Source organism: Fukomys damarensis, unplaced genomic scaffold (genome assembly GCF_012274545.1).
Source record: "Fukomys damarensis isolate Sample0158 unplaced genomic scaffold, DMR_v1.0_HiC HiC_scaffold_30, whole genome shotgun sequence".
Taxonomy (NCBI): Eukaryota; Metazoa; Chordata; class Mammalia; order Rodentia; family Bathyergidae; genus Fukomys; species Fukomys damarensis.
In genome coordinates this window covers 28,627,290-28,641,823 of record NW_022900942.1, presented here as the reverse complement: position 1 = coordinate 28,641,823, position 14,534 = coordinate 28,627,290, and the positions used below count along the sequence as shown (strand labels likewise).

The 14,534-nt window shown below is 32.4% G+C and overlaps 1 protein-coding gene across 2 annotated transcripts in view; it reads left to right on the top strand.

Moving 5' to 3' along the window:
- Positions 1-14,534, top strand: part of Wdr7 (WD repeat domain 7) — a 351,633-nt gene that overhangs the window by 137,202 nt on the left and 199,897 nt on the right. For both annotated transcript variants that reach the window (XM_010611541.3, XM_010611542.3), the window contains one exon: positions 14,011-14,124. In XM_010611541.3, coding sequence (XP_010609843.1) covers positions 14,011-14,124 — 114 coding nt within the window. The remainder of the gene's footprint in view (positions 1-14,010; positions 14,125-14,534) is intronic.

Sequence of the window (14,534 nt, the reverse complement as noted above, 5' to 3'; positions counted from 1 at the left end):
GTAATAATACAGAGAAATTTCCCAATTTTTTGGAATTTGTGGGATAGCTGTTCATAAGGGCTGCTGAAAATGGTGCTTCTTCCTCAGACAACCAAAGCATTTCACTGTGAGGATATTTTTCTGTTCTCCCTCCCTCCCTCCCTCCCTTCCTTTCTTTTGCCCTCTTCTTTTTTTGGGGGTGTTGGTGACTGAACCTGTGACCTCATGAATGCTATCACTGAGCTGTATCCCCAGCCCTTTTTTTATTTTGTTTTCAAGGTAAGGTCTCAAGAAGTTGCTCAAGCTGCCTTTGAACTTGTAATCCTCCTTCCTCAGCCTTCTAAGTAGTTAGGATTACATGCATGTGTCACCACAACTGGCTTAAATATTTATGTATTGTTGTACCAGCTCACCCTTCTGTACCTCCCTAATCAGATTATCTCCTAAATTTGGGGGATTTAATTTAATTGTTTTCATTTTAAAAATAGAGCAGTTTGTACCAGAAGTGCAGTTTCTTTAAAGCATAATATATATACTTTTTTTTTTGTTTTGGTACTGGTTATCAAACTTGGATCCTTGTGCTTGCAAGGCAGGCGGCGACACCACTGAGCTAAATCCCCTGCCCAAAGCATAATTTTTTAAATTAGCATTCTCTGTAAGAGTAGTTAATGCATTTTGGTAATCTTTTTAAATTTCTTTAATGATAATTTATTTTTTGTAATTATATTTCATCTTCCCTCTACCAACTATACCAGACTAAGGAAAAATTATAGCTCTAATTTAAGAATGGCTACCTACTTTAAAAAAGTTTTGTTTTTGTTTATAGAATGAATTTAGAAGAGAAAGTTTATGTTCTTGTTCTACATTGTACTATCTGTACTATTATAGTATTTATTTGGGTGGTTTTTACTATTTTTATAACTTTGTTTTGCAAGTTAATTCTTTACAAGCTGTACCAGATGCAATGATTGGTGTACCCTATGTTCTACTTTCATTCTTCTCTAAATCATTGCCCAGATATGAATAGTTTTTTAAAATGAATTGTGAGATTTAATCAGTGTAATGTAGTGGAATAATGATGGGCTTCTGTAGAAGCATTATGCTCATTACAGTGTATGAATGTTTATGTCTTGAGCAGTTTGATTCTACTTTGTCATGTTTCCAGGCTTAAGTAAATATATTTCATGTACCTGCTTATTTCGTTTTCTCTGAGGCTTACCATTTTACTACTTTCTTTATATTCTATTCCAATTCACACATAATTTGTATTTCATTGTGGTCTTTAAGCTATATAGTCTTCATAAAAACAAATACATTTATTAAATACTCTACGGAAATCTCTTAAGAATAAAATTCAAGACTTTAATCTTTTCATCCCTAATGTCTGAGCTCCAAGCCCTCAGTAGATTCGTATTTAAATAATAGAATTTTTATAATGCCATTTTGCTACTCAGATTACTTTTGCATTGGACAAAAGAAGCTCTTTTCAGTTGGCTCCATTGTTAATTTAACATGATCTCATTTTTTAAAGCATTTTCTTATTCTCTGGCACACGTTCCCTCTGCTCATTGCGTATTTTTTTCTGCACTATAGCTAGAATCAGCCATTTCTCTATGAAACCTTGGTTCTTTTAATGGCGGTATTAGAAACAAAGATCTGGATGCTTGGTGTGCTTATAACTACTCGGGTTTCACTGTTGCTAGGACATCTCAATGGACAGAGCTGGAAATATCTAAATTGATTTCTCTTTGTGTCTCTGTTTCTTTCATACCTGAGTTCATACTGATACCTCCCATTTTTATCTACTACCACCACCAGAGGATTCATTCTGTTATTTCCTTTTTGCTCATTTTTAATTTCTTTCTCTGAATGTGAGAAACGTAACTTTCTATCTAAAATACATTTACTTGTTTTTCAACCTAGTACACATAAAAAGTAATTTAGAATTGACTGCCCATATCCTGTAAAAAACAAACCACTTTACCAACTATAGTGTTTGTGTGTAGTGTCGTTTTTGTCTTTATCTTTACATTAACCAGTGCTTTGGCCTGTTTTCCTGACATTCCTTAGGTCAGCTTCTTTTCTCTGTACCTTGTTCAGTGAGGGAATGCCATACATTTGTAATAAAGCTGGCTTCATTTATCTGAGTCTGCCGTTCATCCTAGGTTCCTCTAGCATTCTGGTTGATTCATGATTTTCCTAAATATTTACATTTAATACAGTTTACTTTTGTGCTATGTAAGTCTTTAGTTGTGAATAAGTGAATGGAGACACGTGCGTACCAGCATAGTAGCATACAGAACATTTCTAAAATCTCAGAAATTTCCTTGTGTAGCTTCTTTATAATCAAGTCCCCTCTCTTAGTGCTAACTTTTCCAAAATTCCATATAAATAGAATCATGTAACATGTAGCTTTTTGGATTTGACTTTTTTCATTTTGCACAATAGTACATTTAAGATTCATCTGTATTATTCCTTTTTTGCTACTAAATAGTGGCCCATTATATGACTGAGCAAAGTTTGTTTATCCATGCACCTGGTAAAGAAAATCTGGGCCTTTCCGGGTTTGGGTGATTGAGTAAAGCTGCAATAACTACGTAGAGGATTTGTATGGCAATAAAGCTTTCAATTCACTTGAGCAAATACCCATTAGAAGTGGAATTGATGGGTTGCATGGGTAAGTGTAACTGTAAAAAACATTGACCAAACTCTATTCCAGAGTAGTTGTACCATTTTGAATTCCTACCATCAGTGAATGAGATTTTGTGTTGTTTAAACCATCCTCACTAGTATCTAATATTATTTTTTAGTTTTTTAAAACTTCACACATTTTAGTAAATATGAAATACATATGTTTTTCACTGGGATTTTATTTTGCATTCCACTAATAACTAAGCAACATATTTTTATATGGTTATTTGCCACTTCTTTGGGTAAATGTCTGTTTAGATCCTTTGCCCAGGTTTTTGTTTTGTTTTATTTTTATTTTCCCATTGGGTTGTTTTCTTATTATTGAGTTTTAAATTCTTTATATGTACTGGGTACAAGAATATATGTGTGTGTATATATATATATATATACACACACACACACACACACACACATCTCAGAGATCTTTAATCTTTATTCTGGTCTGTGGCTTTTAGGGCCTGGGATTTAGCTCAGTGGCACCACTGCCTGCCTCACAAGCACAAGGACCCGGGTTCAATCCCCAGTACCAAAAAAAAAAAAAAAAAAGTACCCTTTTCCTGGCATAACTTACATTTTTGATAAAATCCAATTTATTAGATTTCCTTTTATGACTCAATATTTGTACTTTGTCTAAAAATTCGTTGGCAAACCCCAGGTCATGCTGATTTTCTTCTAGAAATGTTATAGCTTTATCTTATGTTTTGGTTTTCCCATTTATTTTTGTCTGCAAGTACCACTCTTGCTGATACCATCCTTTTTATCATATGTTTTCCAAGTTATTAACTCACTGTCTGTATATGTAACATATCTTAAGAGTTTTTATTTGATTTCTATTTTTATAAAATCAGAATATTCAGAGCACATGTAGTGGTAGCATGTAAACTAATATAATATTGCTAGTTTTCTTAAGAGTTAACCCAATATACATAACATGAATTTCACTCATCCTGCTGTCTTCTATATAGAAATGAGTATTATCAAATAATAAAAATCAAAGGACATCACAATATCTAACTTACTGTGAAAAGTTGTAATATCCCAAGTACCTTATAGTGTGATTTCTCATAGCATATTTGCTGCCAATTAAATACGTCATGTACTAGGATGATAGTATCAGAATGTTCTTGTTTATTTTCCGATCAGTTATTGACTCTGTGTGAAGAGTTATCTGTTCTTAATGGGAACTTTTATAAAGTATATGTGTGTGTTCTTATTCGTGCACACACACTATCATGTGTAATGAGTTAAAGATGAGTATCCTGTTCTAGGAAACTCTACTGCTCCAAGAGGCATGATTTCAAAATCATTGGCCTCATTGCTATCTCCATTCTTTAGTCCTACTCACTCATTTTTTAAACTGCTACAGGAAAGATCTTTCTAAAATGCAAATAAAATTATTTCTTATATTTCTGATTTTTTAATAACTTCCCCTGGCCTCTGCTCATATGTGAGTTTCTTGGAAGGTAACTTTGTCTTTTTCATTTTGTGCCTTACGTAGTACAAGGCTGGTTAAACAGTAGACTGAGTCTACCTGAGTGTTTAAAATAATATCAGAACTTTGCAGAGTTACTTGTCTTTATCATGCCGTTGGAATTGTTTTATTCATATTTGCCAATTTCAGCTTCCCTGTTTTTCAGATATATCTCATCTTTTAGGCCTAACACAGATCTCAACATCCTTATTTTTAAATCTTTTAACTTCAGCAGGCTTCATCAGTTTTTCTTTCTTTGATTTCCAAAACAATTTACTGTTACTATAAATACCAACATGCTTAATGTAACGCATGTGTGTAGTACCCTGTTTTGTTACCTCTTAAATGGTGTAACCTTTGCCTGAGTAATGCCAGGGGGAAAAAAAGTGAAATAAATAGATGAAGGATTTCAAAGGTATCTTCTTAAACAGGAAAATATACTCACCAGAGTTCTGAGATATATAATTCTGCTAATAGTTGGTGTCTCCTAATCAGCCAGAGATTATAATGTTAAAACATTATGTGTTAAAAGATAGTTTTGACTTTGTTTCACAACACCTGGTAGGTTGAACAATATAAATCTTTGCTTCATTTGTGTCTTCTGAATCCAGAATTGGTGTTAAACCAGCTCACACTGTGCAGATCAAACTGAAATAATTTTTAAAGTACTTGCAATAAATTAGAAGTATTAGATATGATTTTAGCCATGCCTTATTTTTTAGTTCTTTTTGGAAGAGAGGACTAATAAAGCTTTATTTCTCACATTTATATTCTGTTGATATTCTGTTATATTCTCTACACTACCTGTAGTTTCCATTCCTTGGGTGTTTTTCAGTAAATATGTTCTTTCTGTAGCTTTCAGAACTGTTTATAATTACCTTATATGTAACAGCAGTTTTCTAAAAATTTTTTAAATACTAGTTAATAAAATATATTTAATTTAAAAATAAACATTAATGCTAATGTTAACAAATAATTGTAATTATCCATGCCTGAAGATATTGCCTTTTAATTATATTTTTATTTCTTTAATTGTCTTTTACCTTTAATAAGCTAACTTGTTTCTGATCAATCAAAACTGTATTCAGAATTAAGGAATGAACACTCTTAAACTCTCAACATTTCTTATAGAAAGTCTGTTCTACAATACATCTATAAGAAATAAAAGTGTTATATTTTATATTTTTTATGTTACTGCAGAAGGAAAAGTGGATACTGTGTCTTTAATGGAAAGCAAAAGGTTATCTTTCTATGGCCTTTGTGTGTATGTGCTGATGTGGATGTAGGCAGCCAGACAAGCAATGTGTGCAGAGAGACTAGGGAACTGGCTGCAGATCGATAGAAGTGGTGTGAAGTGAATTAATGTGAGGCAGGCCGTCTGTCTGTCATAAGGATTGTGGGGAATGTGGGGCAGTGCTGGTCAGTCACTGCAGAGATCTGCTTCCAATAAATTCAAGCCTTCTGCCTGGAAAGAAACTACAGATATCCACACAGTCCCTCCCTTATTGTTAAATTTTGCTTCATTGAGACTGAATGTTCATATCAAATTATTGCCTCCAGTATACTTTAATTGGATCACTGGAAAAACACAGTTGTGAGAAACTGATGAAATAAAAATACCTGCTATTCTTTTGGATACAATTTTCAATCTCAGTGGAAATCTACATTACTATGACAATGAAAAATATAATTTTTCTAAGTATTTTGTGTATTATTTATTACTAACAGTATTATCACTACAGTCTAATCTTCAATAAAATAAAATTATAGTGAGCTGAAGTGGTTTTATCCTCAGTGCTAATTAAAGTACTGTATTGTAAATCTTATCATATTAAAATTAGCAGTTTATCCTTGATTGTCAAGTTAATTGCATGACATTGTAGGAGTCTCTTGAGTTATTATTTATTGTTACCCAGACACTGTTAACCAGCTGGAGAAATGTTTATAAAGCTAATAAGAAAGATAGGAGTTTTAGAATAATGTGTATGATTGTACTGGTGGGAATTCTTAAATTTGGTTTTATATTATGGATTTTTGAAATTGCTTTACTATATTTACATTAAAAACTTTTCTAAAGTGATTAAAATATCATACATAAATGGGGACATTTTATGTGTGTAGTCTGTTACAGTGAAAAGTCACTTAAGTATTTAGAAATCTAGCCAGGACAAGATTTCACAGTAGTTTTCCTTATTCTCTATTTCTAACTTGTCCTGCTGGCTATAACTAACTCTTCTTCCTCCTCTTCCTTTATGCTGTTGTATCCAAATTAATTCAAACCAGTTTTGTGTTTCTCTTGTTCCTATCTGGTTCATAAAATAAAATGCATGTAGAAAAACCGACTATCTGGTACATTCACTCATTTTTTAAAATTTTGTGAAATCTTTATTTGGGGACTTACTGTTTTGTTTAAGAATGTCATTTCATTAATTTATTTTATCTCTTTTTGTTATATATCTTATTCTGTTTAACTGTTCATTGTACTTTTTAATTTTATCTCCTTAAAACATCATTACTGTTATCTTCGATTATATTTAAATAATATAATTTGTGTCTTGGGGTTAAAGATACTTTAATTGTATTCTATTCAAACTGTCTATTTTGAATAGAATACAAAGAGATATTATAAGATATTATGAGATATTCATTGCTGCCAAGTATTTTGGGAATACTCAAAAAATAAATGTCTTCTTAGATTTTTATAGTGTAATTTGGCAAATAAGCTTATTTACATCAAGTACATAAGAAAATAAAATTGTCACTATATAATTGACATTTATAATCTTGATTATGAGTATGAAAGAAACTGAAGTTTCTAGGGAAGTTTTTTGTAAAGAGTTGTTTTTATATTATCCAGGAATGTTTCATTTGATAGTGAATAATGAGGAAGTGATTTTTAACGCTCTATAAAGCTTAGGCTTTTTATATCAGGAAGAAAGTAAACTTTTTTTTTCTCATCTGTTTCATTGAAAATAGTATTGTATTCTGGCATAATCTTTAATTCTTTTTAATGACAGTTAATTGTACCTTCTCTTATACCTTCCTGCAAAAGTTGTGTACTTAGGTACAATTTATGTATAGGAAAAGTCACCATTTTGGTGTGTAGTGTTGAGCAAATGTGGATAGTAACGTGCCCACTCCTACAGTCAGAGTACAATGCAGCATCATCATTTTACAAAATTTGCTCCTCCTCTTTATAGTTCGTACTTCATAACTCCTGTAGCCCCTAGCAACCACCGATTTTATTTCTGCCTTGCAGTTTTGCTTTTTACAGAATATCTGTCAATAATATCTACTGATTATAAGATAGTAAAATACCAACTAAATATTGTAGCAATTAGAAATAGCCGAGTTATAGTTGGGAATTTTTAAAAGTTATTATTCCCTCATTTGTAGATAATGATTACCATGCTTAGAATTATTACATAATGCCTTTGTCAATGTTTCACTGTAATCATGTGGTCCAAAAGTTCACGATGAAAAGATTCTGTCATTCCCTACAAGCAAGCTGTTAAAATTTATTTTGATTGAGCTGTGACATTTGGATTTGAGAATTGAATGTAGTAAGTTGGTCTGTCCAATTCTCATTATTCTTACCTTTACTGTCTTTCAGAACAGCAGTTTGTTACCATCATAAAGCCCAATCAGATGGGAGTTAGGACATTTAGTTTATCTTGAAAAAAAAGAAATAGATACAATTTTGAAGTAAAAAAAAAATCGATCTTTTTACAGATTAGTAACAAAATAGCAGATACTTTGTGAAGATGTTAACAGAATGAATTATAAATATGGTCAAATCAAGAACATTATTTACATTTTTGAAACATTTTGTCTGACACAATACTCATGGGGAGTTTTGCTTTCTTACTATATAAATATCCTGAATAACTCTTTTTCTCCTTTTTTTGTTCAGCAATATGGCAGAAGAAGTTCAGAGAAGTGGTAGAAAATATTGATGTAGAATAATAGAAAATTGGACTTTTTACAAGCAGACATATTAGAATATAGTTCATTTACTATTAAATTCACTCTTAAAAGTAAACAATTCAGAAGTTTTGGTTTATTCCCAGAGCAGTACAACCATCACTACATCAGTTTTATAACATCGTCATCAACTAAAGTGAACCTCAGTACTCATTAGCACCATTATCCATTTCTCAGACTCCTCAGAGCCCTAGGCTAACATGCTAATCTTTTTGCTGTTGCAATAGAGTTGACTATTTTGGACACTTCATATAAATTGAATTATTTAGAGTATTTTGTGATTGGTTTCCTTATCATAATGTTTTAAGTGTTATGTCTCAGCATGTAATAGACATTTATTTCCTTGTACTTAATGTATAATATTCTGTAGTCTGAATATATCAACTTATCTGTTCATCAGTTAATGAACGTGGAATGTTTCAATTTTTTGGCTTTTATGAGTAATGTTGCTGTAAATATTTACAAGTTTTTGTGTGGACATGCCTTTTCATTCCCCGATGGTAGAATTGCTGAGTCATATGATAACTTCATATTTAACTTTTTTGATGAAGTAACAGACTGTTTTTAGTGAAGTTTTTAGAGTTACTTGTAGGTTTAAGGTTCTAGTCCCTTGGTTAGATGTGTGATTTTTTTTAATCTTCTCCTAATCTGTAATTTGTCTTTTTATTCTAATAGGATCTTTGCAAACATTTTAATGGCTTGCCATTTTTTTTATTTGTGGACTTTGCTTTTGATATCAAGTATAATTTAAATCTCATCTATATTATTTCCCTGAAATTTTTAAATTTTTACATTTTGCTTCTAAGTCCATGACTCATTTTGAGTTAATTTTTATATAAGCTGTATCCTGTTGTTTGGATATGGTTTTCCCCAAAGATTTCTGTATGTGAAGCTTGGTTCCTTATCTTTTCTACCTTGAATTGCTTTTGTACTGCTATCCAAAGTCAGTTGAGCAAATTCTATATTTCTCTTTCTGGGCTTTTGATTTTGTTATATTAATCTACATGTTTGTCTTTCTGTCACAGCCACATATTTTAATAACAAAGTCTTGGATTCAGGTACACCGACTTTTTTCTGAATTCTTTTATTCTATTTTCTTTTTCCATACAATTTAAAAATGATTCTGTGTATATCCACAAACATTGCTGTAGAAATGTTATTGTTTGTTTATTGGAGACAGAGTCTCACTCTGTAGTTCAGACTGGCCTTGAACTCACAACAGTACTCCTGCTTCAGCCTCTTTGGTGTTAGGACGACAGGCATGTGCCACCACAGCTGTGCTCTGCAGAGTTTGTGGAGCATTAACATCTTCACTGTGGAACATTCTAATTAACATGGTATATTCTTCCATTTCATTTTTTATATCACTCTTCATCAGTGTTTTGTAGTTTGTAATTTTGTAGTCATCATACTAGTCCTATGTGTGATTTTTAAAAAAATTTACATCTAAATATTTCATGTGTCAAAGTCATTGTTTGTTTGTTTTGGTACTGGGGATCAAACTTGAGACCTTGTTCTTGTGAGGCAGGCGGCAGCACCACTGAGCTAAATCCCTAGCCCTTGTATTTTTAAAAATTTTTTTATTTAGATGTCGATTTTTTCATTACTGGCATGTAGAAATAAAATTTATTTACTTTTTAAAATCTTGCATTCTGTAGCCTTGATCAAGCCAATCATTAGTTTTGGTGGTTCTGTTTATATTTGTTTTTTCTTTTGAAGATTCCTCTAAGATTTTCCCTGCAAATACTCATTTTATAGTGGTCATTTAATCACTTACAGTGGTCAGAGTTCTTCAGGGAAGTACAACCAGTACGATGGATAGTGTTGACTTCTTTAATTGCTGAAGCTGAGAAGTCTGATCATAGACCATTTCCAAGTCAGAAACCCAAGGAAGCCAGTATCTGGGCTCAATTCAAGCAAAAGCCTCTGCAAGCTGCCTAGGTACTGTGTCTCCGAATCTAGTCATGTTGATACCTAAAATTAATTATCACATTGGAACAATTTACATTGTATTTTCCAAACTTTGTATGTTTCATTTCATTTTCTTGTTTTGGTACATTGGGAACTTGTAAAGAGTGGTGAAGGTGGATATATTTATCTATTTTTAATCACAAGGTGAAAACATTTAGATTTCTATCTCTAAGCATAAATGTTATGCCTACATTTTTAGTATGTACTCTTTATCAAAGTTGAGGAAACTGTCCTCTATTCCTGTTTTTCCCAGAATTAAAAATAATCATGATTTTGCAGTGCAAAAGCTTTTTAATATAATCAGATCCCAGTTGTTGATTCTTTGTTCTAGTTCCTGTGCTACTGAGAAACCACCAAGAGGGCTAAGAGACAACCTACAATGTGGGGAAAAATTTTTACCAGCTGCTTCTCAGACAAAGAACTATTATCTAGAAAATATAAAGAACTCAGAAAAAATCAGGCCCCCCCAAATGTAAAGACCCAATTCAAACATGGGCATCTGAAATGAACAGACATTTCTCAGACAAAGAAGTAAAAGCAGAAAATAAATATATGAAAAAATGTTCCACATCACTGGTCATTCAAGAGATGCAGATGAAAACAGCACTGAGATTCCACCTTACCTCAGAAAAAATGGCTGCTATCAAGAAATCAACCAATAACAAATGTTGGCAGGGTTGTGGGGAAAAAGGAACTCTTCTCCATTGTTGGTGGGAGTGCAGACTGATGCAACCACTGTGGAAATCAATATGGAGAGACCTCAAAGAGCTGGGATTAGAGGTTCCATTTGACCTAGCTATCCTTGTGCTGGGTATCTATCTTTCCAAAAGAAATAAAAGAATCATACCACAGTTATATATGTGCACACACTTTGTAATAGCTAAAACTGGAAACAGCCCAATTGCCCATCTGTTGGAGACTGGATGAAGAAGATGTGTTTTTTCTATAAAATAGAATACTACTTAACATAAAGAATGAGAAACCAGAATCATTCATAGGAAAATGGATGCATATTGAGGCCATACTCTTAAATGAAATAAGACACATGTGTAAATACTGAATAGTTTCCCTGGTGTGAAAAACTAAAAGTGTAGATAAGATCCAAATTGTGTAACTGATAATATGAAATAGGAAGAAAGGGGCTAAAAGTGTAGGGGAAGTGGGAAGAATAGAGGAAAGGAAGTAAGGGACAAGAAAAAATATGAGAAAAGGGAAAAATGGAAGCAAAGTCTTTGTAAACAGGGGAGGCTAGAGGGGATGGGTTGAAGGGAAGGCAGGGGTGTTGGGAAAAAATGAGAACCGAGATCTGTCATGTAAAGGTACAAGATCCCAATGGTAAATGTGACTCTACTCTATACTTAAAGAATACCAATAAACTCAATAAGATAAAAATAATAAGACTGACTTTTAAATTTTGTCCAAGATTGATGTGATCGTGTAATATTTTCTTCTTTAGTGTATTGATAGTTTGAATTACATTGATTGTCTTTTATAAAATGCAGTGAACCATACTTGTATCCCTGAAATAAACTCTACTCTAGTTGACCATAATATATAATTTTGTTTATAAGTGTTGAATTCTGCTTATTCATATTTGATTAAGGATGTTTGAGACTATTTTTTGGAAAATAATTGGTCTGTAGTTGTTTTTTTTTCTGCTAAGAATTTTATAACCCTTTGTTTTGGAAAACATCTATCAAAGAACTAGTTTCAGCATAGCTTCTTGTCTTTCAAACTCAGTACTTGAAATATACATATTTGCTCTTTAGGCTGTATCCTTAACTACTGAATCCCCTCAGTTGAATAGTTGCTTGACAGTACAGAAATTCCATGGAGGACTCACAGTATTTATACGCAGTATTGTGTGCTTTCATGATTTCCCATGATTAAGCTGTCATGTTCTGTGCTACCTCCCCTTCTACCACAGTTAACTCAGTCATGGAAGGAATTGGGGATAAAAGGATATTGGGGTCTGAAATAAAAAAACCTGCATCTTCATACTATAGCTGTGTTATGTTGAACAGTTCCTTAGCCTCTCAGATTAAATAAGATAAATGTAAATGGATTTGTACAAGTGATCCCTTGACCCCACTTTATTTTCATTGACTTTCTTAATTTTATAAGAAAGTACTAATAATAATGGTTGTTAGTTTTGAAGCTGTTTCTTAATATCCTTTTCCTGTTTCTCTTGTCATTTTAAAAATTATAAAGTATTATAAAGAGTGAGACTGATGAGACATTTCAGTTTATATTTTAATTATATGGAAAAATGATCTTTAACTTTTTATTTGAACATTGTCTCTCTTTAGAATGTGAAATTTACCTTAAAATTACCTTTTCTTTGTGATTATTTTACTGATAAATATTTTAATTAAGCAATTAATACTGCTTTTCTAGTAAATCTCTTTCATGTTAAAAAGATTTGTAAACCCAACAGTAAAAAATGTTTCTGCAAAGAGGCAGCTTATTTACCATTCATCAAGGATTGTTGTTTAGTATTTTGTTGTTAAGAGCTTCTCTAAACAAGTGTTGATACTAAAATAATGTGTTGTATGTATTCTTCATATAAAATTGTTAGAGCTTGGAACTGCCTGTTGGTCAGCTAGCTCTGGATCGTTCTTGGTGATTAATAACTAGGATTCTTCATCTCTTGATGCCTTTGGTAAACCCAAGATAGCAGTGTTGAACTTCACATAGAAATGTGCAAATTAATATACCTTGGAATAAAAGAATTCTTTGAATTTTTATAATATTTGCTTTTAAAGTATTTGAATGACTCTTGTATAGGCAAACATTAAAGTGTCTCTTAAGATTTGATTAGAAAATTTAACTTCTAAAGTTAATTTTTAAAAATAAATTGTATTGGTACATTTAAGGTATACAGTATAATGGCATTCATGAATGGAAATTTACACCTTTACATAATCCAACTGGGTTCTTATTTTTTCCCCATTCCCCTGCCCTCCTTTCAACCCCTCTTCTCCTCTCTATCTACAAAGACTGTTTCCATTTTTTCTATTTTTCATATTAATTTTGAGGTTGTTTTTTTTTTTGGCACTGGGGATCAAATTCTGACCTTGTGCTTACAAGACAGGTAGCAGCGCTAAATCCCTGGCCCCTCATACTAATTAATTTTAGTGGTGAGATTTTTATATACCATGATTAAGCAATACCTGTTGATAACCACATGAAAAAATTCATACATACTGGTACTATCCATTGCCAAATTAGAAATAATGTGGTAGATGCATATTGACAATATAACATATCAGAAATACAAGGTTGTGTAGGGAAAGGACATTTGTATGAACTGACAAGTCTCAGGTAATTTTCAAAGTGGGAGCCTTTGGCCCTATGATGTCTTTGTCGTGTGTGTTTTCAGTTAATTTCTTTCTGTGTGATAGTTATCTGACTTTATCTATAATTCCTTCCCAGAGGAAAATGTTATGCTCTTCTTGGGCAATACATTTTCACATGTTTAGACTCAGGGCATAAGTATCTCTTTTGTCATTATCCTTCCTACCTCACCCCGAAATCATAAACAAACTGTATCAAAGAGAAGTAAACTCTGGTGGGTTTTTTTCCTTTTTATTGCATAATTGTGTCTAAAACAGTTAGAATAACTAGCAAAAACGTCAATGAAAGGAATTAGGTAAATATGTAATTGACTTCAACATCTTGTTTATTTTTTTCCCAGAACTTGATTAAAAGTAAATATACCCTGTACACTAACGCATGTAAATAAATAGCACACATGAATGCTTTATGCATTGACTTGTGCCTTTTCATTTTGATGAATGTTTTGTATTTAATTTTTAATGTATTTGCATTTAGTAAGTAAAAAGTTTTACAGGTTTAGTCTGCATTTACCCCCCCACCTTTTAACGAAATCATGTGATTTCTGTTTGTTTTAGCCGGAGTAACAGCAGAAGCCATGCAAACTATCACCTCTGCTCCTGATGCCTCAGGACCAGAGGCCAAAGTCCAAGAAGAAGAGCATGACCTAGTGGATGATGACATCACCACTGGTAAGCAGGAATATTTTTAACCTAAACTGGATGGAGCTTTATTCAGTATTGCCAAATGTTTTTAGATCATTTACATTGGGGCGAAGGATTTTGATGGACAGAATAGAAACTTATTTTGATGGTGTATTTAATTTTATGAATCTCTTCAGTGTCCTTTTTGATCTTGAGATGAAGTGTGGAACTGTTTATTTGGTCTGGGTTCACTCATTGTTGCATTAACAATAAACATGCTAGCTGTGCATTTGAAGCCTTTTAATATGGAAACTGGTGGCGTTACTAAAGCTTTAGAACGTATAGAGGAATACATTCGTTTATGAAAGGTGTGGTAATTACAAGGTAAGTTCAAGAATACTGTAGTTGTAATAGCAGCGGCAATATAAGCAGACTAAGGAACCTCACAGATAGTCTTT